Source organism: Caretta caretta, chromosome 4 (genome assembly GCF_965140235.1).
Source record: "Caretta caretta isolate rCarCar2 chromosome 4, rCarCar1.hap1, whole genome shotgun sequence".
Classification (NCBI taxonomy): Eukaryota; Metazoa; Chordata; order Testudines; family Cheloniidae; genus Caretta; species Caretta caretta.
Window position 1 is genome coordinate 76,627,756 of NC_134209.1, and position 26,443 is coordinate 76,654,198.

At 39.7% G+C, this 26,443-nt stretch overlaps 2 protein-coding genes across 3 annotated transcripts in view; one reads left to right on the forward strand and one right to left on the reverse strand.

Moving 5' to 3' along the window:
• TMA16 (translation machinery associated 16 homolog) overlaps nt 1-26,443 on the forward strand; it is a 51,142-nt gene that overhangs the window by 19,274 nt on the left and 5,425 nt on the right. The window contains exons 4-5 of the mRNA XM_048847606.2: nt 1,071-1,155; nt 5,281-5,429. Coding sequence (XP_048703563.1) covers nt 1,071-1,155; nt 5,281-5,429 — 234 coding nt within the window. The remainder of the gene's footprint in view (nt 1-1,070; nt 1,156-5,280; nt 5,430-26,443) is intronic.
• The window catches only part of MARCHF1 (membrane associated ring-CH-type finger 1), a 493,572-nt gene continuing 487,104 nt past the window's right edge, over nt 19,976-26,443 (reverse strand). Inside the window, exons 7-8 of one of the 2 annotated variants that reach the window (XR_012668126.1) lie at nt 21,536-21,698; nt 19,976-20,391 (exon numbers count right to left, since the gene is read on the reverse strand). Coding sequence is in view for 1 of the 2 variants with exons in the window: in XM_048847590.2 (XP_048703547.2) it covers nt 21,691-21,698 (8 nt within the window). In the remaining variant the exon portion in view is untranslated. Of the gene's footprint in view, nt 21,699-26,443 lie in introns of both variants that reach the window. The other variant, XM_048847590.2, reaches the window with a different exon arrangement.

Sequence of the window (26,443 nt, forward strand, 5' to 3'; positions counted from 1 at the left end):
TTATAATCTATTAATAAACTGTATAAAATTGTAAGAATATCATGGATGTTCTCACTTCAACCTGGCAACTGCAAATGAAATTAGAGCTAAGAGGAGTATGGGATTTCTTGACTTCACTTCTTTGCAACACACGTGGAGTTCATCACGTGGCTGACTGTAGCAATAGGCAACTTGGCATACTACAGAACAAACCTTTATTTCATTAATACCACCAAACCTTGTCAATCTATATGATTAGATGTAGCCTTCTCCGAAGTTTATACTTGTATCACCTCATGTAGATGTTTATGAACTGGCAGAGATGCCAGGCAGCAACTGGGAAGGCTGGTAGATTTCGGACCACAATTTGATACAGTGTTTTAAAGAGTTTGATTTTTACCTTGTTAATTTACTTTACTCTTAAATTATGCAGATCTGTTAATCAGGGAATGAAAAAGCCTCAGGCCAGTTTCTCATACTGCAACTCCAAGTTGCTAATTTTGACAGTTTCTCCATTACATATTTGATTATCTTGATATTGATCCAATATGGTGATTCTGTCCACCCCTCCTCCCCCATCATGTCTTAATATAACATGATCTGAAAGTGATTTTTGGTACTTTTAAACATTTCACAAGCAGTACTTACAGAAAATGTTTTAACAATTTTTAAGATGTTCATCTAATTCCTCTGCACTGTACTATCTGAAAAAAATATACTGTGTATATTGATTGCTGAAAAATTGGGTTGTGTTTTAAGAAAAATAAATTGAACATTTTCTTCCTGATTTCTAGTACTTCAAAACAATTTAGGTATGTATGTATGTATTATTTATTCTTTTAGTAAAGGAGGATGGAAAACATCTGTAAACAACTTCTACCTTCTCCTCCAAATTAAAAATAACTGGATGAAACCTATTCTTTGTATTAATTTCATATCTAGACTGAGACCTTGTACTTGTACCATAGTGAGGCAAATTTTTATGACTGAATTTTAAACCCCTGAAAAATGGGATTTATTGCAGGAACATTGATAGGCTTTGGTCTATGCTAGTGCTACTATAATAATTAACACACACTTCGTTCCTGTAGGAGAAAAGTTGCAATGGTTTCAAAGTCACCTTGATCCCAGCAAAGCAGACTACACAAAGAAAGAAGCCTGTGAACTAATTGAAAAGTAAGAATGGGGTATACAATAATATAAAAGGCTCTTTTTTGATGGAAATAAGATTGACTTACTGACTGGTAAAATTAAGATGAATCTTTAACTAAATATTTCCCTTTTGTATTTATTATTAGAAATCTCATTGATTTATTAATAGTGAAGATATTCTGCATTAGCATAAGTAGATCATAATTATTCTGGAACTACTGGATGAGGTCAGATTATATCCAGAGAGACTTACCCACTCAAGTATTCTATCTCTGCATATGTAGTGAAGGCAAACTCAAATTAAAATGGGTACACCTATATCTTTTCCAGTAACCGCATGATCAGCAATCTAAATGTTTATGTCCCCAGTGCATGAGGTGTTAGTCGCATTTCTTGGTGAAAGTGCAATCTACAGGTTCTACTTCACTTAGCCCCACTTCTTTGTCACATTCTGTTTTAGGAAGGCCAGCTGAACAGCGCCAGAGCTGTTTCAAAAGTGGGGGCCTGTATGGGGACTATATCATTACTATACATAAGACTACATGTACCAAAGGCTGCCCCCATTGCCAATTTGTCAGCTACATCTCTTGCTAGGTTATGCCTGTCTCATGATGGTAAATTCCTTTTACCCTCAGTATTTATGGCATATTTCGTATGCAGTTCAATGAAACCTGCATTATTGAGGAGCATCTCCAGTGCTACTCTGGGGCAGATCCATCACTGGTATATGCTATAGGATCTACTGCCATCTTATGTTTTAAAGTCTTCGCAGTATAATGATGGCATGAGACTTTAAAATATCCTCAATGTATCCAGAGTACTTTAGTTTGACATTTTAGTGAAAGACCACTTATAGCAGGCAACGTATGATTTTTTTTTTTTCTGGGGTGCAGAACGGTTACTTTAAGACAGGTTACATTAAGTTTAAAAAAAAAACATTCACATTGAAAACACTGCATTAAAACAACAGTGTTGTGGTTGTGAAGTCAAGTACCCAAAAATTAGGAAATGCTAGAATTATGATTGCTTGTGCAACTTTAATTTGGCTCCCTTGTGTATAACCATTCTGATAATCCTTAAGTACAGCCCTGGCTCGAGCATGCTGGAGTACTGACAGTCTTTGGAGAATTTAGCTTCCAAACTCTTAACAAGTCTTTACTGGAAGTCAAAAAACAGTGATTTTTCTCATAGGCAAGGCCGCCCCGAGGGGGGGGAACAAGTGGGGCAATTTGCCTCAGGCCCTGGGCCCCGCAGTCAGGGCAGGGGTGGCAATTCGGCAGCGGGTCTTTCAGTCCCTCTCTTCCTGGGCGGCGGCACTTCGGAGGCAGCTCAATCGCTCCGCTTCAGTCTTCTGTGGCAGTTTGGCAGCGGGTCGTCCTGTCCTCTTCTTTCTTCGGCAGCATGACTTGGGTTTTCTTTTCTTTTCTTTTTTTCCTTCGACGCTTGGGGTGGCAAAACGAACTATTTTTTATGGAAGGGGCCCTTGAGATTGCTTTGCCCCAGAATCCTCTGGGTGGCACTGTTCATAGGCTCGTATCTTAGACAGGTTTGGCTGTTTGTTTCACACGAATGGCAAAAATAGGGCAGCCCCTCTACCCCCACCAAATTTCCAGTTCTTGCTCCAAAGCGCGGAGGCACCAGAGCTTCTCCGAGAAATTATAGTACAAATGTTTAACGTAGGCAGAATAACACTTTTCTCTAATCTCGTTCTTTGAAGTGGCAAAACCATTTTAGCTGAAACATTCAGAAAAGTTCTGCCTGAGGCAGACACCTGATCTGAGAAATTTCTGCTCAAGTGATTAAAGTTTGGCAAAGTTATAAGCAACTGAAAATAGGGTCTTATGATGGGAAGTGTCAGGCAATCAAGGAAGAAGGCTGTACTTCTTCCAGTCTGGATTAGAGGGGAAGTGAAGGCAGCTATAAAAATAAAATATAACAAATGGAAGAAAGGGAAAGTTTATAGTAATGAATATAAACCAGAAGTTAGGAATTATAGAAAATTGATGAGGGAAGCAAAAGGACACAAGGAGAAATCTTCTAGGGAGTTTTTAAAATATATTAGGAACAAAAACTTCTGACAATGGTATTGTTCCATTACTAGATGGAAATGGTAGAATTATGAATAATAATGCAGAATAGGCAGAATTGTTCAATAAATATGTTTGTTCTGTAGTTGGGGAAAAAAGCAGATGATATAGTCTGATCAAATGCTGGTGATAATGCTCTTTTAATTCCACTAATATCTCTGGAGGATGCTAAACAGAAGCTCCTAAAGTCAGACATTTTTAAATTAGCGTGTCCAAATAACTTGCTTCCTAGAGTTTTAAAAGAGGTGGCTGAGAAGATTGCTGGACCATTAAGGTTGATTTTCAGTAAGTCTTAGAGCAATTAGGAGGTTCCAGAAGACTGGAAGAAAGCTAACGTTGTGCCAATATTTAGAAAGGGTAAACAGCATGACCCGGCTAATTATTGGCCTGTCAGCCTGACATCGATCCTTGGCAAGACAATGGAGTGGCTGATACAGGACTCTCCTAATAAAGAATTAAAGGAGTGTAATGTAATTAATGGAAATCAACATGGGTTTATGGAAAATAGATCCTGTCAAACTAACTAGATTTTTGTAATTTTTTTTTATGAGGATACAAGTTTGGTTGATAAAAGTAATAGGGTTGACATAATATACTTAGATTTCTCTAAGGCGTTTGACCTGGTACCACATGCCATTTTGACTAAAAAACTAGAACAATATAAAATGAACATGGTGCCAATTAAATGGATTTAAAACTGGCTAACTGATGGGTTTCAAAATGTAACTATAAATGGGCAATCATCATCAAGCCAGTGTATTTCTAGTGGGGTCCTGCAGGGATAAATTCTTGGCCCTATGCTATTTAATATTTTTATCAGTAACCTGGAAGAAAACATAAAATCACTGTTAAAATTTGCGGATGACACACAAATTGGGGCAGTGATAAATAATGAAGAGGACAGGTCACTGACTCAGAACGATGTAGATCGCATGGTGACCTGGGCACAAGCAAACATGTTTTTAGTATGGCTAAATGTATACATCTAGGAACAAAGAATGTAGGCCACACTTAAAGGATGGGGACTCTATCCACTACAGCCCACAAATCTTTTTGAAAGTCACTGCTTCCCAGGATAATCAGCTGAACATGTGTGAGGCGGTGGCTAAAAGTGCTAATGCAATTCTGGGATGAATAACAGGGGGTTCTCAAGTAGAGGTAGAGGTTTTTTTGCCACTGGTGCAACTGCTGCTGCAATACTGTGTCCAGTCCTGGTGCCCACAATTCAAGAAAGATGTTGATAAATTGGAGAGGGTTCAGCAAAGAGCCATGAGAAAAATGAAAGGATTTAGAAAACATGTCTTACAGTGATAGACTCAAAGAGCTCAATCTGTGTAGCTTAACGAAAGTTAGGGGGTGACTTGAATATAGTCTGTAAATATCTACATAGGGAACAAATATTTAACAGGTTCTTTAATCAATAAAAAAAGTATAACATGATTCAATGAGTGGAAATTGAACATAGGCAAAAATCAGACTGGAAATAAGGCATGAATTTGTAATGGTGAGAACAGTTTACCAAGAGTTGTGGTGGATTCTCCATCACTGACAGATTTTAAATTGGTTGCATATTCTTTCAAAAGATATGCTCTAGGAATTATTTTGGGCAAGTTCTATGCCCTGTGTTATGCAGGAGGTCAGACTAAATCACAGAGGGCATTTTGGCCTTGGACCTTTGCTATAGGTGGAACAGGTAATGCTGCGTATAATAACAAACAGGTAGGAGCAAAATCTGCTCTCTCATCATTATCCTGTAGTCGTTTGGAAGTTCTCCCAGTACAGCGCTAGTCTTCCTTCTCCCAGAGGTTCTTGGCTACAATAGGTGACATGCTATATACTCTGCTAAGTCTGAGGGGTAAGAGTCTAGAGGTCACAGCCTAAACAGAATTTCTCTTTTGGAAGAATATTACAGTTTTTCACACGAAATTCAAGATTTGCATCGGTGGCATATTTAGATGTTGCGCAGATGGCAAAGAAATATTTCCCTGTCAAATGACCAAACCAGTATAGTTTTATTAAAATATTACGAGACATCTCATAGCTTAAACTTGTTGTCTTTCAGATATTTACATCGATTCAGTGATGAGCTGGAGCAAATTAAGTTACATAACAGCATTAAAGGCAGACAAGGAAGGCAGCACAGTTCCCGGGAGATAATAATCAATCAGACCATAGAGCATGAAAGACAACTCTATGAAGGATATGGGATAGGTATGGCTGCCTTATTATTTCGTTGTTGTGCAAACTGCAATAGCTGCAACTCCCTTCCTCCCTCCTCGCCCGCCCGCCCACCCCGTTCACAAGGCCTGAATCCTAAGGGAAAGCTTTAGGTCTTTAGGTGATACTTTGGTTTCTTGTTTTAGAGAAATAAATCTTCCTTTGTCTCTTGATTTCCAGGTTCTTTTAAGGTGGATGTAAAAACAAACAGAAATATCCTAGTTAAAAATTTTACTTCCTTGAATGCAGTGATCGCCTTTGAGCAAAGATTTTGCTTTGTTTTATGTTGCTTTAAGGCATATGTGTATGTAGATTTTGATTACTAAAGTTGACAGGAGGGTGATATTCCTATGAAGTCTGACTTCTGTTTTTAAAGCATATTAATGTAGGCACCCCAAAAGAGCATGAATTGCATACTGTACCTGTCTGCAGTTTCTTTTTAAAAAAGGTAAGGTTTTTTTAAGCCTGAACAAAAGGTTGCCCCCTCTTTAAAAGAATGCATAATTACATGTTTAGAGACATACATATGATGATGTTTGTTAGTATAAAGGTTTTACTAGCTCTCATTTGAAATGACCAGCATTACTTGCTTATGGCTTCATTATTCATGACTGGTGACCATCTCAAACTCATGCCATGAAACCTTTGTACCATGAAACATCACAGAAACCTAACATCACTGAGGACCCCATGTATTGTTCCCTCTCACAGGAATGGGCCAGTGGGAAAAATTCTACAAGGTTCACGTTGCATAAGCTTACTATATGTTCTCCACTTAAGAGGGAGGACTTCGGATCCTACTAAACTTAGAGGGCCCAAGGCTTCCCACTCCATGAATCACAGGGATCTTTAGAGAAAAAAAGAACCCTTGATCTAAGGAGGTAGGAATAGTCCGGTATCAATTGGACCTGCCTGCACCAGGATTTACACTTTCTCCTTATTTGCGGTGGAGCAGAGCTCCTGCAGTAGATGCAGTGGAGCCAAAGGGCATTAATACAGCTCCAGACTTAATTAAATTTCTTGGGTTTTCCTAGATTTCTTCATTAAAACGTAGGGGCTCATCAAGGTATGGTGCTTCATTTTGACAGGTCTCTTGCTCCACTCTGGCCCAACCTAAAACTTTGTGCAGCCCCAGCAGACAAAAACTCTGATCAGGCTGAGGAGATACGTACACAGAAAGACCCCTTCAAATGTGTAGCTGGTGATGAATCTTTGACCCCATGGATGTTTGGAGTAGGGTTGAGAGTGTATGTTTATAAAAATGCCCTAACATTCAACCTTTAACAACGAAAGTCCCCTGAAACAAAACTCTAACATTTAGAATACAATAATGCTGTAATTTATAACAAAAATAATAATAGTCCAATAGACAGTTAGCTCAGAACAATATCTTAACTTCTAATCTGACGTTTCAGGGTTTTGGCTGCTATCACAAATACATATAAAGTCAGACTGCCAGACATGATTATTGGTCTTTACTTTTAAATTTCCCCAGGGAAAAAATAGCAGTTGCCCCTTTGTCATCAGTGTCTCACGATGCCTTAAAAAGAGCTCAGAGGAGAGCCGTGTGCGTCTTGAGAACCTCAGCATGATTATTACCAATGAAAGGTATCGGTCAGGGATGCTGCATGGGATTAACATTAAAGAATGGAAATATTTGAGCCTAAGTGAACTGATAGCATCCCTTTAGAAATACATACACCGGACCCTCACTAGAACGTGCGTCTATATAGCGCGAATTCACATACAATGCGGTTGCGGCCATGAATCCCAAATTTAATTAATTGCAATTCATTTTAATGCAGTCCCCGCGTTAACACGGTACTGCGCATGGATCCCAAATCCCGCGTTCTAGCGAGGGTCCGGTGTATTATCTTTAAAGGTCGTATGCAAATACAAGCTATGCTTGAGAGAGGGCCTGAAATGACTGAAAATCATGTACATGGAACTAGGCGGCTGGGCAAGAGCAGGAATCAAGTGGGGCAAGGCTAATTGGGACGGGGAAAGGAATTGTGGAGACTGAGATCCAGGCTGTGTTGTGGAGGATGTGGTAGAAAGTAATACCAAATTTAATGACCTGACACATTACTTCTTAAAAATAGACAACCTTTTTGGAGCCAAATTAGCAGTTTAACTTTAATGTCTAGAAGTAGTAGTGTTCAAAGTCAGTGCTACTTTCATAGTGATATGGAAGTTCATTAACAGAATGGAAAATGTTTCCTGCTTGGAATGTAAAATCTTGGCCAATTAGCTTCTTTGCAACAAGTGTTTCCTATGTTCATGGGGTGGGGGTGAGGGAAGGGGAGTAATGAAAGGTTTTCAGAATATTTGTCAGCTGTACTTAATCCTCCAGAGCTTCTCATATCCTGTTCTGCATGAGATAGCTTAACGCCATGAACCCCTGAATTGTTTGCTGTGTGACTTAGTGCACAGTAGGAATCCAGTGTTCTTTCTCCTCACTTCCTCTTTTGCATTTCTTCTAGGGCAGAAATAGGGAAGCAATCTGTATGACTCTTTTAAAAATCTGTCCTTGTTTTCCAATTGTTGTGCACCAATACGAAGTCCTCCTTCCAATTTCTGTGATTTTAAAAATTAGTTTTCTTATTTTTAAAAATGTTTTTCTCTACTGTTGCTGTGTGAAAGTTCCAGGCAAACAGAAAAATCAGTGAAATAGGCTAGCAAACAACTCTATCAAATGCACAAGGTAAACAAACTGTAAAAAAATAAAGAAACAAGGTGTTTTCGTACATAGAAATCTCAAGTTTTACTTACTATTGCTGTAAGTTTAAAAATTGCAAAAATGTGACCTTTCTAAGTTGATGGTACCCCTTTACATGTTAAATGCATCCTCAAATCATTTATCGTTTGTTATCGCAGCTGTTGAAGGTTCTGTTTGTCTAGAATTCAGAGAAAATTGTTGCTGCTAAATACGATAATTGGAATTGGGAGGAAAAAAATGTGAAGTCAGCTGGAGATCGTGCTTTAATGGCTCTATCTCATCATTATCACTAGAGGCTTCTCTAATAAAAGGGAATATCTTCAAACTGACTTTATATTTGAATGTCTCTCTCTGTTACTGAGGTCAGAATTTTCCCTTGTGTGTTGTATGTTTTGTGTTGAAGCAGCCTTAGAATATAAAAGTGTCAGGAGTTCTAAAAGTCACCCAAGGTATGCCATTTTTGTATAAAAAGTCACGTTCGCATGAATAGAAATTCAAGATTATATACATTTCTTCACTAGTTGATCAATAACAGGCTGAATTTCATGCAGAAGTTCTTAAATAGCTACACTGGCAACTGGGTATTCAGATAAATTAGTAAATGTTGTACAGATTCTTCTAGGAACAGTAATAATAAAGGAAGCTTCAGTCTTATAATCAGTGAGGTTGTTAAGGAAGTTGTGTTTCTTTAGTAGTGTCTCATTGGTTCCTGCCTTTCCCTCTATGCTTAATTGTATGACTAAACAGGTTCCTACAGGTTTGACTTTTCTGGCATATTGTCATTTTCATCATTGTGTGTTTCTGAAAAATACTTATTTTTCAAGTGTTCATAGCTAATGTCCAAAGCTTGTTGAAGGGGCATCCCAGATGTTGACAGGAACCCCCTGATGAATTGAGAGTGCATGTTTCCAGCTAAAAATGGCAAGCAGTAGTTATTTCTTCTGAACTTCGTGTTGTTTAGTTAACTGACTAACTTTTAATTATGGATTCTGTCAGAACATGGAAGCCAAGTGTCCTAGAAAAAGAAATTGGTCCAATGAGCTCTCAAAGTTAAACATACCCAGATATGAAGAGTTAATTTTTTTTTAATATTTGGGATGGAAGACATAAGGGTAGAATATTATAGCATAGCTAGTGTCTGTACTGTTTGTTCAATATATTTGAAGTTTTTGCTGCTGATTGTGGTAGAGTCCATTGTACAGCTGAATTGGTCTATGTCTAAAGAGATCACTCCTCTTTTAATGACCAGTCATTTCTCAACTTCACTTTGTGGCTCCTTGATTTTTAGCACTGTCTCTTGTTCTCTTGAGTTTTTCCTCCACTCCTTAATGAGGAAATGTACACATGATTTGAATATGGGTTCAAGAACAATGTATTCCAATTCTCGTAAGACTTAACAGAAACCTTTAGTGCAAATCTGTGTGTCTGAGAGAATGAGGAAAAAGTTGTGTTAGAGACAGCTGATTTTTATTTTTCAGAAACATTTCATTTATATGAATCTCTATTCTGACCTCTACAGAACCTGATACTATTAAAATTAGGTAGGTATCTCTAAACTTGGATTGTAAGCTCTTCCGGGCAGGGATAGTCATTTTGTTATGTCTGTACAGTGCCTAGCAAAATGTAGCTCCCCAGCTGGGACCCTTTGGTGCTACTACAATACACATAAATATTAATAGACTAGAGTGTTTGCCAAAAACATTATGTAGTCACCTTTGTTTGACTTGCTACTCAGACTCATGTACAGCAATGGAAAGGCTGATCTGGATTGCTTAGTGAAGTGGCCTCATTTAAGCAACATGTCTTTTAATACAGCTAAATGCAAGGTTGTGCATATAGGAAAAAAATGTAGGTCACATACAAAATGGGTAGCAGTGTCCTGGAATGCGGTGATATTGAACAGGACTTAAGGGTGATGGTAAATCAACTAAATGTGAGTTCTCAGTGCTGTGCTGTAGCTAAGACAGGGGTGGGCAATCATTTTGGCCTGAGGGCCGCATCTGGGTATGGAAATTGTATGGCGGGCCATAAAGGCTCCCAAAATTAACAATTCAGAGTTATTCAGATAGACTCTTAATACATTTTAGTGGAAATAAACATAAAACCTTACTTACTATTATAAATATACCATCATAACAACATATTACAATAATTAAACTAAACTTAACCCCTTTCCATGCCCTCTTTGATTAATGTGAACAATACAGCTGGTCACCCTTCTTTACAATGGCATCAAAGTCCGGTGTCATTCTTGTTATGGAAATCTGTAATACTGAGTTGAGATGCTGGTTGGTAGTGAGATTTGTTGTAATTCAGCAGGGAAAATGTTTGTTCATACACACAGGTGGAGCCGAACAAAACAAGGATTTTCTGTGCCACCTTGTGGCTATTTATTAACTTTGTTTCACTCAAGGAGGCATAAAACTCATCAGTTTTTTCTGAATTGTACTTTTTCTTCAAGGTGGAATTGCACTGTAGATCAATGAGCAATTAAAAGTGGCAATTCTTCAACAAAAAAACTTCAAAAACAGACTCCAATGAGAAACTGCAGAACTGGAATTAATTTGCAAACTGGACACCATCAAATTAGGCCTGAATAAAGACTGGGAATGGATGGGTCACTACAAAAACTAAAAACTGATTTCCCCCTTGCTAATTTCCCCCTACTGTTACTCACACCTTCGTGTCAACTGTTTGAAATGGGGCACCCTGATTACCACTACAAAAGTGATTTTTCCTCCTCTTGATAATAGCCCACTTGTCATCAAGAGCTAACAAAAATAAGGTAAAGCCCTGCTGCTTTCTTGTTCAGCTCAGAAGCCAAACGTTCACAATCACTTCTACACGGCGAGTAACAGTTCTTTGTGACAAACTAATGGTCTCAAATTTGTTTTGGTATTCCAGGCACAGCATGCCAGCAACATGAACCATGCATTCTTTCAAAAACTCCCCTTTAATAAAAGGCTTATTTTGTTTAGCGAATTTAAACTCCAGAATATAACTTGCCTTTGTAGTGGCTTCCTGAACTGTAGCTTGTCTCACATATATATTTTGCTGAGCTTTTAAGTACGTGGCGAGTTTCTCAGCTTTTCTTGCCCTTTCCTCAGTTGTTAAATTACTGCCATAATTAGGATATTTCGTTGAAAAATGGCAATTCAAATTGTATTCCCTGAACACTGCGATCCTCTCCTGACAAATCAGGCATACAGCCTTTGAGTTCACGTTTGTGAAAAAATATTTTGCATTCCAGTCTTTGTTAAAAACCCAACACTTTGTCCACTTTTCTTTTTTTTTGCAGTGCTCATTTTTGAAAGGGAAAAGAAAATCTTAACTGCTGCCCTTATTTCAAACTGCTGTTTTAGAAGATTTCACGCACTGTGAAAAAACTGGGCCTGCTCTCTAGCCTGGATTTGTTGGGCATCAGTGCCGCCGATAATTTTGAGCCATGGCACTCTATCCCAGAACTTGTGTGGACAAGAAGAGGCAGAGGCAGGTGTCAGCTCACTTGTAACTTTATGCCCCACCCTCCCCCCCAAAATGGTGTATTTGAAATGTTCTTACTGTTGTACTTTGAGTTCTGTTTGCACTGTTGTATTTATTAAAAGTTTACATAGTAAGGGATGTTACCAAGGTGGAGCAGGAGGACTCATGGGATGTGGTGCGGCGGGGCTCTGTAAGGGATGTTACCAAGGTGAAAGGGTCATGGGGTGTGGCACGGGGGCGGTACCTGGGACACCTAGGGGCCCTGCTGGCAGTGACACCAAGGCTGCCGTACCAGGCACTGCCAAGGGTGGAGGCTGCAGCCCCTGGGCAGTTTCGAGGCTCTCGAGGGTGGGGCCATAGGAGACGAGGAGGTCTCTGCTGTATGTGGGGGGCTGCCGCGTAGGGGTGGGGTTCTGATCCCGGAAACAGTGCGGTTAAGTTGCGCCTGCGCAGTGTGGCTCTTCTGCATGCTGGAAGGAATCTTCCAGGAAGATGGTGCTCATCAGTGAGTCGGGGGCTGGGGAGAGCCTGGCAGAGCGGGGCAACCCCCTGACCCCACTCCCCAGCGGGAGTGCTGGAGTGAGGCAAGCCCCTGACCCTGCTGCCTGGCGGGAGCTCAGGGGCCGGATAAAAACGTCTCATGAGCTGGAAGCAGCCCGCGGGCTGTAATTTGCCCACCTCTAAGCTAAGAGGACTAATGTAAGTCTTGGATGCATAAGCAGGGAAATACCAAGAAACAGCTGAGAAGGGGTATTACTACTTTGTAGAGCTTTGGTGAGTAGAACTGGTTGAAAATTTTTCATTAGAATGATTTTTTTTTGGATGAAAAATTCCCTTTATGCAAAACTGAAATATTCTACTGAAAATTTTCAGTTTTTCAGAAAAAAAAAATCATAATTTTTTGATTGGGAAAATAGAAACAGATACCCATCTGCCATCCCCTCCCCCACCCCCCGGCCTTGTCAGTTTCACATTTTGCCAGTGAAATTGACAAAAGCTTTCTCAGCTGGCTGCCATGTCTGAGCTTCCATGACTTTGTCTCCTTCCCTTCTCTTCCTTTCTTATTCCCCCGCCCCAAATGAGCACTTGGAATCTCTGCTTCTCATGCCCCTGAAGCTGGGGGGAAGGTGTGCAAGTTGAATGGCCTCTCCAGCCCTGAAGCTGAGTGGGTGGCTTAGAGCCCTGTCTCTGTGCCTCTCTGGCAGCCAGGCTGGAAGGCTCTTGTCAATTTTACGAGTGCTGGACTTCAGTTCTCCCAAAACAGATTTTTTTCTTGAAAGCCTTTCCTATTAAAAATTTCACATTTTTGACATTTTGTCCAGGTTTGGGGCATTTTATTTTCAAACTTGAGAATTTTTTTTACAGGAAGGGGATATCCATTTTCCAGCCAGCTTTGTGAGAAAACTGTATCTGGTTCTGCTTTCCATGCGTCAAAAAGGAGTTGAAAAATTGAAAGGGTTTAGAAAAGAGCTAGAAGAATAATTTGAGGATCGGAAAACATGCCTTATAGTAAAAGACATAAGAAGCTCAGTTCTGTTGAGTTTTTATCCAAGAGAAGGTTAAGAGGTAACTTAATCATTCTCAACTAGTACCTACGTGGAAGAGAGATTCTGATAGTAGGGTCTCTAATCTAGCAGAAAAGGCATATTGAGAAGTTTGGAAGGTTAAGCTAGACAAATCCAGACTAGAAATAAGCTACACATTTTAGCACTGAGGATAACTGATAATGGGAGTATCTTACCTAGAGATGTGATAGATTTTCCATCACTTGCAGTCTAAAAGATATGCTGTTCAGCAGTTCTCAAACTGTGGGTGGGACCCCAGAGTGAGTCGCAAACTCGTTTTAATGGGGTCACCAAGATTAGCATTAGACTTACCGAAGCTTGGAACCAAATCCGAAGCCCGAGCCCCACTGACCGGGACTGAAGCTGAACCCTGAGCCCCGCTGCCCAGGGCTGAAGCCAAAGTCTGCGAGGCCGGGCTCAGGCTTCAGCTTCAGCCCTCTGCAGCGGGCTCACATTATAGATCTCCTGTCCGGGGCTGAATCCCTTGGGCTTTGGCCCCTTGCCTGGGCAGTGGGGCACAGGCTTCGGCTTTGGCTCCCCCGCCTGGGGTGGTGGGGCTTGGGGTTTGGCCCCCCCGCCTTGGGCAGCAGGGCTCAGGCGGGCTCAGGCTTCGGTCCCCCTCATGAGGTCGTGTAGTAATTTTTGTTGTCAGAAGGGCGTCACAGTGCAATGAAGTTTGAGGACCCCTGCTAGCTCAAACAGAAACGATGGGCTTGATGCAGAATTTGAGTGAGGTTCTATGGCCTTTGTTATGAAGGAGGTCAGACCAGATGTTCATAATTGCCCTTTTTGGCCTTAAAAATCTATGAATCTGGGAAAGGAGAATTTGAGAACTTATTTAAGCAGTTTTTGAAAAATTATTTGAAGGAAATGAAGTAAAGGCATGTGGATTAATTTACAAAGGGTAGGCACTTTATTATTCTAAAGCAGTGGCTCAAAAGCTATCCCTTGAAGAGTTTGTTGGGAGCTGTACATATCTGAGGGCAGAACGTTGCCCTTTGTGGTGACTCTGCTGCTGTTAAAATTGTACTTAAATAGCTTTTGTGTAAAATTGATTGGACTGTAGGTTATATGCCCTTGTCTGTTTTTGTATAACAGATATCTTGAAAAAAGCCTTTCAGAGATCACATTAACTGGTGTTAATAAATCAGTTGTATTGCATCTAAACCAGGCCAAAAAGAGGTGAGAGTGTTAGATTCTTGTTATAAATGTATTTTGTTTACATTACACCCTCGTAAGATTACAGAATTAAGGTTACTCCACAGAAAAACTTTAGTATGATTTCCAGTGAGAAATCTTCACTATGTGATGGATACCTGTCACAGAGCTCATCTTGAAAATTTAAATCAGCGATCCAAGAGATGACACATTCAGGAATGTATTTGTGTATATTTGTATATAAGTTTGTGTGTGTAAAGAATTTATTGGCCTTATTAATACCTATACATTATTAATACTTACGTTAAAATACTACTGTTGTATTTTTACCTTCCCTAGATGTTTTCAGTTTTTTTATTCCTGAGGTAGCTCTTTTTTCTAGATATCACAGTGCACTTTATCTTCCAATATATAAATTCTCTGGGAAGGGACTGTATTAATAGTCCTGTACAGAACTGAGTATCTTGTTGGTGCATAGATGGAGATAATATAAGTTATAATCTGTGATTCCAATGGGATCAAAAATTCTGATTGGGAAGATGCTAGGTTGAAGGTAACCCCAAATATGTTCTCTTTATTTATAACAGAAGCTTAATATCATGATTTTCAAAATAAGGTGCCTAAAAATTTATTCTTAGATCTATATTTAGACATCAAAATAACTGATCTTTTCAAAAATGCTAAGCAACCATTGAATTCAGTTGGAGCTGCTGGATGTTCAGCATTTTTTTAAAAATAGGCCATTTATTAAGTTGCCTAAATATGGATTTAGGAGCCAAAATTAAGGCATCCATTTTCAAAAATCTTGTTAATATCCATTAGTAAGACAGAATATTAAACATCTTGGTTAATATTACCATCAAGAGTACATATAGTGTTCTGTGTTTTTTGCTAACACACCCTATATTTGAACAGCTGAGATCTAAAGGCATGGCATTTCTGATGGAGGACTCGTGACTATACACACCACCCTTCCCCGGTGCACTACTCTTTAAACCTCAAGGTACAGCATAAGGCCTGTTGTCACAGTTTCAGTTGTAACTCTCTTAAGGTTTCAGGCTTAGCCATCACCTCTTTTGGATGGAGACCCATGTCTCTCCCTCCAGACTGGAGAGAGAGAGAGAGAGACAGACTGTGGAGGGATCAGGTCTGACTGAGATCCAGCATCTCTAGGTTGCTCTTTTTTCAGGAGCTACAGGAGGATACACAAGTTACCAGTCAGCCTTCACAGAGCAAAGTACATTTATTCTTAGGGCAAAAGTATTATATAGAGAACATATAAAACACAATAAAAGGAACTACCTGCATGCTAAAAGCTTAATAGAGGTCTCCCCCAACTCCAAATAGGGCTCTGGAAGGTGCTAGTCTTTCAAACCCCTCAGCCCGGTTTGCTCTCTTGGTCAAAAGTTCATATCAGGTTTCAGATCAAGAACAACCTTGGGACAGTTCAAGGGTTTCTTTATGAAGTTTGGGCCTTTAATAGGTGACACTAGTCAGTGGCCCTCTCCTCAAAAGGTGAAGCTTCAGAAACTGAGTTTTTGTATAACTTGTGTTGGAGAACTTGCATTAACCACTCTTCAGGGATTCCCCAGGAAAACATCTCAGTAAGCCATGAACCTAAAAACATTTTTAAAATGTACTGTCACAAAAATCCATGTCTGTCTGGCACACTTCACCTCATGGTTCCCGGATCTCACATCTGTCTGTCTCAAGTGTATATCCTTTTTGTGAGGAAAATACAGTACTACTGTTGTGTTGGTATCATGCCTAGGGACTATTTTGATGGGCTTATTAACGATGCATACCTATTAATTAATAAAACTTTTCTTTTTGAACAATAAATCCTTGTGCTTTCACTTCCAGTAGATGATCTGTAGATGTTCATTTTTTAAACCTGGGAAACCTTAAGTCACTTTCCAGGTGTATAGGTGCCCATAAATCTTTTGATTATATTGCAGTAGTAGAATAAGGTTAATCTAGATCTAAATGATTTTTGCTTCCTATATTTTACAAAAGTAAAATGTATGTTTGTTGCTGTGGTAGATACCAGCACATTTAATAGCATTTTAATTGGGAGTATGGAATGATTGAGATTTTATTTTTTAAATCTCATCTTTTACCAAATCTCCTCTCTCCAATTCAAGATGAATCAGACTTTTATCACAGTCTTTCAGGAAATGATTTTATTTAACACAAATAAACATGGGATTATCTTATATTTACATACTGGACAGGGCAGTAATTGAATTGATCAAGATTGCAAATAATGGACCAAGAAACACGGAAGATTTGTAGTCTGTGTTTACAATTGTAAATTCAACTTTATTTGGATGTATTCGACAACTGTATTTGGTTAACTTTCTGATTTAAAATATTATTTTATCCAACTGTATATTATAATAGATTCTGTGATTAGTCTGACCAAGTAATTATGGGGTAGTAATTTAATTGTAAGGCGCTTATGAATTCTGCGGAAAAGGACCTAGGGGTGACAGTGGACGAGAAGCTGGATATGAGTCAGCAGTGTGCCCTTGTTGCCAAGAAGGCCAATGGCATTTTGGGATGGATAAGTAGGGGCATAGCGAGCAGATCGAGGGACGTGATCGTTCCCCTCTATTCGACATTGGTGAGGCCTCATCTGGAGTACTGTGTCCAGTTTTGGGCCCCACACTTCAAGAAGGATGTGGATAAATTGGAGAGAGTCCAGCGAAGGGCAACAAAAATGATTAGGGGTCTGGAACACATGAGTTATGAGGAGAGGCTGAGGGAGCTGGGATTGTTTAGCCTGCAGAAGAGAAGAATGAGGGGGGATTTGATAGCTGCTTTCAACTACCTGAAAGGGGGTTCCAAAGAGGATGGCTCTAGACTGTTCTCAATGGTAGCAGATGACAGAACGAGGAGTAATGGTCTCAAGTTGCAGTGGGGGAGGTTTAGATTGGATATTAGGAAAAACTTTTTCACTAAGAGGGTGGTGAAACACTGGAATGCGTTACCTAGGGAGGTGGTAGAATCTCCTTCCTTAGAGGTTTTTAAGGTCAGGCTTGACAAAGCCCTGGCTGGGATGATTTAACTGGGAATTGGTCCTGCTTCGAGCAGGGGGTTGGACTAGATGACCTTCTGGGGTCCCTTCCAACCCTTATATTCTATGATTCTATGATTCTCTGTTCCTATGGCTAGAGGACTCTGAAGTGAAGCAGAGCATTTCTTTTGCCACACAGAATAAGACACTCCACCTTCTAGAATTGTAAAATTTTAGAAGACTTTTTTTTTCTGGAATGAAACATTTTTATCAAAAGGTAAGCAAAATTTTTCTTAAGCTTTCTCTGATTGGTACTCAGCGTTTTTCAGGTTGCCAGGGTCTTCAGTCGTCTTATGAAAAGCTTTGAGTTCTATCCAGAAACAAGCTAGAATGTTAAAGGTTTTTCCACTGGTCAAGCAGAGTTTCAAATGAAATCCGATTATTTTAATGGCTCTGTAATACCACATCCTTTCGTAGCCCATCTTTAGGTTATCAGTTTGTCTCCAGCTGTGTGTGCTGTGACCACACATTTCTTTACATTAAAATTAAAAAAAAAAAAAAAAAACACAGGAAATTCACAGATTCCGTAACATACAGATTTAATTTTCTTGGGTCTCTACAAGGCAAGGAAATAATAAATTAAGCCAACACACACATAACAAAATGCCAATCTGCAAGCATTAATTTAGTACCACTGCAACACTCTACCCCACTGACATGCTAATACTCTGATACAAATCACTTTCAATTCAACATACTATTACCCTTGTTTCCTACATAAAACCTGAAAATCACAATCAAGTACACAATCCTAATTCTGACCTGTTCATTGTGGTGGTTTCTTACACAACGTACCGGTATATGAAGAGTGCTGAGCACCCTCAATTGGGGTTAGGGAAGGAACAGATTTTCAAAGTACTCAGTGTTTAGCAGCTCCCATAGTACTTAGTGTAGGTACCTAAATGTGAACTAGTCACTTTTGAAAATTTGTCTCATGAAATATTTGTGTGTGGGCTTGTTCAGTTGGTCGTATTGTATGGTTGACCTGGTTATACACACTTTGAAAACTCTGCTACTGCTGCTGAGACATCACTCGATGGAGGGTATTAATTGAACATGATACATGTTTTAATTTATTAAAAGTGCTGTTCATGTTTCCATAACTAGCAATTCAGGGCCAAATCTTGCCCTTAAGTGTATACTCATGGCTTTCCTTGACTTCACCGAAGCAGAAATTTCTCATGTCCCTTATGGAACAGTCCTATAGAGTTTAATAGAAAATAAACTTCCAAAGGTTTTTGAACCATTCCATTAGAATGAAAGAAAATTATACCCTGTTATAGATGGTTCAAAGAGCCTTTAGAAAGTTTCTCACTTTCTATTAAATCTCCTATAGATTTTAGAACAACTTCTGTAGAGACGTATTTATTTCATCTCTCTCAAATTCTGTTTCCATAAAGAATAGGAATAAAACTGATAGAATGGAGCGGAAAAAGCCCCAATTTGTCATGTTTGGTGCTTAGAATATAAAAATCCCTGCACCGGAGAAGAAATTATTGGTGCTGTTCACTGCTCTTTTTTTCTCATTACAAATGCTAAGGCATATTGCCTTTTGTTGTTCGTGTTTCTATCTTAGAGTCAAATTTCTTTCCCTGCCTATTTCTTTATTTGGCCAGTTTTGGGGTTCCTCATCCCCTAGTCACCTCTGTGTATTATAGCACTTGAGTCCACTTCCGTCTGGTTTGTTATGTTGTCTTTAAACATAATTGATAGAGCAAGCTCTCGGAATGGGTTTTGTTTATTGAATTTTGCTTCTTTACAGATGGCTGCAAATACTAAAGGTTCAGTGTTTTGAATCATGGACTTTTGTCATAGCTGTTGCAGTCTTTAGGTTTTTAAAGCCAAACAACCGAAACCCAACAACCCAAATCTAAGCGTGTCAAAGGGTAGGTGGGGATGGTAGTGTTTGGAAAGCAGTTGAACAAACCAGTGAGAGCCTTATGAGCTGTGGTACTAAATCCCGATTTGTCAGGGAAGCTAACGGAGAGTAGGAACCTGGAGACAATTCTGTGATGATTTTAAAAGGAGTGAAAAAGGCACCCCAGACCAGCGGCTGGTAGGTGAATTTTAATTCCTCAAGGACTCTGTGCGGACTGGTGGCAAAATCACAGCCCCAAGAATAAAGCAGCAGTAGCTATTTTGACTTCTCAATGACAGAGTAATAGAATAAATAAAATTCTAGGTTCCAGAGAATACTTTAAATTTAAGACACGTTTTGTGTGGAAACTACTGAATTGGGACCCTCTAAATTATCATGGCATAGCTGCACAATTTACCTGAACTACTAATCTGACATAGTACAAAAATAATTGTATTGTTTTAGATCTTTAAAGAACGGTACAAATATAATTTAATTACTTTACACTATTAATTTTGTAGGGTTATAGCCATTCACTGCATTGTTAGTGCTATTTTGCTACTCAGAAGCTATGCTCAGTACTACAGTAGGTAGGTTCCTACATGTGGGACTTTTTTAGCTATGAATTTCTTCCAGAAAAGAAAATGATTCATTTCTCTATTTCCCCCCCCCCCCCACCCCATTGTTATAAATACAAAGCACAAAGTATCTTCTGTGACATGGATGAAAAATTTGGGCCCAGAGAGTCAAAAGTGTTAACATGACCCTCAAACATTAAACAGAGTTAAACAAGGTTTAAGTGTTTGGTACACAGGTACCTTAGCCTGCTTAGTCTCATGGCAAACACCATTAAAAATCTTTTACTAAAGATGCAGAAAACGAAGGAAAAACAGTTAAAGCATTTGAAAAATGAAGTATTAAGTAAGGCTTTCATTTTAACAACATTTCTTGTTCCCTTTCCCTGGAGAGAGTTCTTAGAAGGAAACCTTGCCTATTTTGACAGTCTTTTAGATGGTAACTCTCCTTTTTTGAGAAGAGAAAAAGTTAGCTGAGATGAGCTGAAGCTGTTGTTAAAGACTAATCAATCCTGTTTCCTAGAAGACAAAACAAGACAAATGCACACAAGAAGGGATGAAAAAGAACAGGAAAAGAAAAATAGAAAATGGTGCCTGTCTTTGTGTTGTCTCCGCTAGCATCTTCACCGCTGGAGAAACAACAGCATGGCACGTGGTCTGATTAGTCACTCTGAGACCTGGTAAACTTGCACCAGCTTCAGGCAGTTTAGGAAATTGCTTTCATTATTCTCTCTGGTCACAGGCTTACAGCAGTGTTGCAAAATATATAGTCCTGGCTGGCTAAGCCTGACTTTTATTAAACAGAAGGAAAAAAGAGAGGGATAGGAAAGAGAAGGAATAAGGTGGGGCAGGAAAAGGATACACAGGGTGTGTGTGACAAAGTCTCACATCCTAGATGGTGTTCGGGATGTAGCTGGAGCCAGTGAAGGTGTTGATGTCATCTGGGTCCCTCTCTTGGCCCTGACTGGTCAGGACATCTCTCAGGATTAGGCGGACAAAAGCCCAACAATGTCACAGTGGCTCCTGAGGTCCCAGAACATGGTAGGGGTGGCAGCCATGATGGTGAAACTCCCCACTTCCCCTTCCCCATCTCTAATCTCTGTTAGGGAGTGATGAGTGGAATAGCCAGTCCTCTAATTATTTGGTCCGGCAATATTGGGCCTAATTTTTGACACCCCCATTTTGGTCTGTTGATTTTGGGACTCTCGCAACAATTTTGGTCTGTTGATTTTGGGACTCACACTTCTTTAGCAGCATGATCTTAATTACAGTCCTTGAGTGATATCCGCAGGAGTTTTTATTTGGACTAGTTTAATCTTTTTGTTTCCCTTTTGCACCTTTTTATTATAGGTTATGACACTATATAAACTTCGACTCACTTTTTACAGTTGAGTTCACAATTACGATAAATCTGCAGGGACAATTATTACAACAGTTGTTGCACAATGTGTGAGTAAAGCACTTGAGTTAGCCATGAAACATACAGGAAAAGGCAAAACTTATCTTCAACTGATGTTGTATAAGCCAGAAAAGCTTGGATTATGTACTCTCCTGTGACAAGTTGGACGCTTTCCCATGTCAGTGCAGTCTACTTCTAAAGAAGCTAAATTCTCATTTAAAAAACAAAACCAAAAGCCCCCTCCAGAACCAATTTAGCACTTACGTGAAGAAAATCTTCTAAATATGAACCAAATGTAAACCGATGCAGAGATGTCACCTTGAGTCTTCAGACAGTTGTGCCTCTTCTGATGCTCAGAGTTCTGCCAAGTAGCTAAAGAATGAAAACGAACCAGAATCTTGAGTCTTCACTGGTGCTATTCAGAAGCCTGTGAGCAGCAGAAAAACGGACTAGAGTTGAGTAAGTTTCACTTTGCTACTGTCCAGTTAAGCTAGGAGCAGCAGCAGAGGCAATCATTCTGTTCTATAAACATTCTTATACTATGCTTATGTGAGCCGCTTCCAGTCTTACATTAAATGAAGTGACTACTCATCTGTCATGTAGTGTTTGTTCTTTCATCCTCTCCTCAGAATAAGGTGCAGTGCCTTTGTTTTGGTAAGGTTTTAGGTTTTGTTTTGTTTTTTTTTAACTATACGTGTTTTTATGTATTATGTTAGAGATGGCAGGGTGAAAATGTAGATGTTGAAAAGGACTGGGAAGAAAATTGATCCTTGTGGGACTCCATAAGTGAGGGGTCTAGTGATGGGAAATTGCTCCTCTACCACTACTCCTTGTTTGTGTCCCTCCAGGAAGGCTCAGACCATTTTAGTGCGTTACCCTGGACCCCTACTCCCTCTCCCTGGTGAGACAACACTATCTCATGGTCAGCAATGTTGAATGCTGTAGCGAGCTTCAGCAGGATCAGAATGGATCTGTCCTTTATCCATTGACAGGAGGAGATCATTCCTGAGTGCCACTAAAGTGGTTTCGTTTCCATATTCTGGCCTGAATCCAGATTATGACATGTCTAGAATTTTAGCTTCAATTAGATGATCTTGTAGTTGGCCTTTGGCTAGCTTCTCTTTGATCTTGTTCAGGAATGGGAAGTTTGACATTGGGCAGTAGTTGGGTAGAACTGATGTGTCCAGGGTGGGTTTCTTCAGTGTTGGTCAAACTGTTGTATATTTGAAGAAGGAAAGGAAGAGTCCACCTCTGAATGAGATGTTGTCTTTTCAGTCGAGAGTAGCACCAGTTGTTCATGACTCTTACAAGCCAAGGATATTTGTCAGATTTACAAGTCTTGGGTCAGTACTCCCTTAGGGACTCCTCTCTCATTGAAGCTATTCCCTAGGATACAGGACCCAAAATCAAGGGTTTGGGATTGTGTAGAGTAGTGTAGATATCCCTGTTGCAGTAGTCAAGATAGGTAGAGCAGTTGAGATAATGCCCAGTACTTCTCAAGGCAAGTAACATGCTATATTTTATCATGGAGAAATGTGATACGTAATTCTGTATTGATAGTATTATCTGGCTTATTACCTTGAGACTGAAAAAAATTGATAGAAGCTATTCTTTGTCCGTCTAACTTTCACTGTGTGTTCAGGGTCAATCAGAGACTGCATGGGAGCCATCTGAAATGTGACATTTATATGACATGAGACAGTAATTTAGATTTAATGCTACAGAGATAGCATTATTCCTTGTTGAGACACTTTTCTGCTCCTTAAATCTATATAGTTGTTTCTAGATAGTAATAAGGCATTTCAAGCTGTGCTAAAACTTCAAAGCATCTGAGCATTAGAATCTCTTTAAAGTGTTCACAATTACTGATGGCTTGAGAAATAGGTCACCTGTAAGATTTTAGAAATGGCCAAGAAACAGGGAATGGCTGTGTGTCACATAAAGCAGCCTAAAGGTTCTTGGCCAAATTGTGCACTGATTTGTACCGTGGGCAACTACCTTGATTCCAATAGGAATGCATAGGGATACAAGAAAGTTCAGAATTTGGTCATGTAATTTCAACTGGAACCTAGAAAAAGCATCTCTTCTATACATCTATATACAAGAATCTTGTATTCTATATTCTGCATTCTGTTAAACCAGTAAAAGTTGGATAATGAGTGTATTACTACATCCCATTTATTTCCTATTTATGAAGGGCTTTTGTTGTTAAAAGCTATTGCTATTTATTATGATTAAGCAAGAGGTAAAATCACTGAAGTAGAAAGAGGACAAATATCAATGTACTGTGTAAGCATAACATTGAAATTACAAATTACACAACTGCATTTTTTAAAAATAGAAATTTCAATAATTGCAAAATGACAGTTTTAGTACCAAAAGTTCTGTTTATAATAATGATATATAATTAACAGTGTAAACTTCAACTACTCTGTAAACCGATACATTGATAGTGATGTGGAGGTGCCCTGTCACTCAAGCAGGCATTACCTCAAGTTTTCCAGGCAATTCAGATGTTGATAGGGGCCAAGACTGTTGAATGGCTTGAGTGGCGGAAATGGTGTGTTCCATAGCCAGAGAGATTAAACCCCCGGATATCCAAATGACAAACAGGAAGATATGATTATACCCCTCCATGAAGATACAATCTTATACATGTCCATTTTTTCTTAATGTTTTATTGATCTTTACATTCTTAGAACTGTGTTTAAAATTGATTTGAACTGGAAAGCCAGGTTTGATTCCCAGTTCAGGAACTGATCCGTTTGACCTTGCACAAGTATCTAGCCCACTACGTAGGAAAGATAGGAAGTACGGCAAGAGACCACCCTGGCTTAACCAGGAAATCTTCAATAAGTCCTACAAAAAGTGGAAACTAGGTCAAATTGCAAAGGATGAATATAAACAAATAACGCAAGTATGTAGGGACAAAATTAGAAAAGGCAAGGCACAAAACGAGATTAAACTAGCTAGAGACATAAAGGGTAACAAGATACTATACTATAAATAAATAAGAAGCAAGAGGAAGACCAAAGACAAGGGAGGCCTGTTACTCAATGGGGGGGAAGAGAGGGGGAGAATAACAGAAAAAGTGCTAAATGACTTTTTCTTTCAGTTTTCACCAAAAAGGTTGGTAGCAACTGGACATCCAACTCGGTGAATGCCAGTAAAACTGAGGTAGGATCAGAGGCTAAAATAGGGAAAGAAAAAGTTAAAAATTCCTTAAACAAGTTACAGAGTAGCAGCCGTGTTAGTCTGTATCCTCCAAAAGAAAAGGAGGACTTGTGGCATCTTAGAGACTATTAGTCTCTAAGGTGCCACAAGTCCTCCTTTTCTTTAAACAAGTTAGATGTCTTCAATTCACCAGGGTCTGATGAAATACATCGTAGAATACTCAAGTAGCTGACTGAGGAGATCTCTGAGCCATTAGCGATTATCTTCAAAAAGTCATGGAAGATCGGAGAGATTCCAGAGGACTGAAAATGGTCACTGTGTTTGCCCGTCTATAGAAAGGGGAATAAGAACACCCTGGGGAATTACAGACTAGTCAGCTTAACTTCATTACCAAGAATGATAATGAAGCAATCAGTTTGCAGACACCTAGAAGATAATAAGGAGATAAGTAACAGTCAGCATGGATTTAAAGAATAAATCATGTCAAACCAACCTAATAGCTTTCTTTGACAGAGAACCAAGCCTTGTGGATAGGTGGAAAGTGGTAGACCTGGTATATCTTGACTTTAGTAAAGCTTTTGATACTGACATGCATGATCTTCTCATAAACAAACTAGGGAAATGCAATTTAGATGGAGCTACTATAAGGTGGTTGCATAACTGTTTGGAAAACCATTCCCAGAAAGTAGTGTGACAAAGTTCCTCCTCTGCCTTGGTGGGTCTTGCCCTTATTGGTGGATTTCCTTGCCTCAGAGATTCACGGCAGCCCTCAGTTTGGTCACTTTTGCTAGTGGCTCAAACCTGCCATTCACTCAGCTAACCTCATCACTAGCCAGCATGGGGAAAAGGAAGGAGAACAAACCCCGCAGTCTCTGCTGGTCCACCTAGTGGGTTGGAGAACAGGCCAGGGACCTTCTTCTCTGATGGGACCCACAGTTCAGGTCTCTGGTCACCCTCTACTCCAGGTTCTAGCCCAGGAACCTGTGGATCACAGCTGTCTACATGTTTCATGTAACCCCCGTGTGATAGCTACAACTCCCTGGGCTACTTCCCCATGGCCTCCTCCCAACACCTTCGGTATCCTCACCACAGGACCTTCCTCCTGATGCTAGATAGTGTTCGTACTCCTCAGTCCTCCGGCAGCACACCCTCTCACTCTCAGCTCCTTGCACACTCCCTACTGACTAAAGTGAGGTCCTTTTTAAACCAGGTGCCCTGATTAGCCTGCCTGTCTTAATTGATTCTAGCAGCTTCTTAATTGGCTCCAGTTGTCCTAATTAGCCTGTCTGCCTTAATTGGTTCCAGCAAGTTCCTGATTGTTCTGGAACTGCCCTGTTACCTTACTGAGGGAAAGGGACCTGCTTAACCTGGGGCTAATATATCTGCCTTCTGTCACTCTCCTGTAGCCATCTGGCTGACCCTGTCACAGTAGTTATCAGTTGTTCACAGTCAAGCTGGAAGGGAATAATCAACTGGGGTCCTGCAGGGATCAGTTCTAGGTCCGGTTCTGTTCAATATCTTCATCAGTGATTTAGATAATGGCATAGGGCGTACACTTAAAGTTTGTGGATGATGCCTAGCTAAGAGGGGAGGATTAAAATTCAGAATGATTTGGACAAACTGGAGAAATGGTCTGAAGTAAATAGGATGAATTCAGTAAGGACAAATGCAAAGTACTCCAGTTAGGAAGGAACAATCAGTTGTACACGTACAAAATGGAAAATGACCCTCTAGGAAGGAGTACTGCGGAAAGGGATCTGGGGGTCATAGTGAATCAAGCTAAATATGAGTGAAGAGTGTAACACTGTTGCAAGAAAAGCAAACATCGTTCTGGGCTGTATTAGCAGGAATGTTGTAAATAAGACACGAGAAGTAATTCTTCCGCTCTACTCCGTGCTGGTTAGGCTTCTGCTGTAGTATTGTGTCTAGTTCTGGGCGCCACATTTTAGGAAAGATGTGGACAAATTAGAGGAAGTCCAGAGAAAAGCAACAAAAATT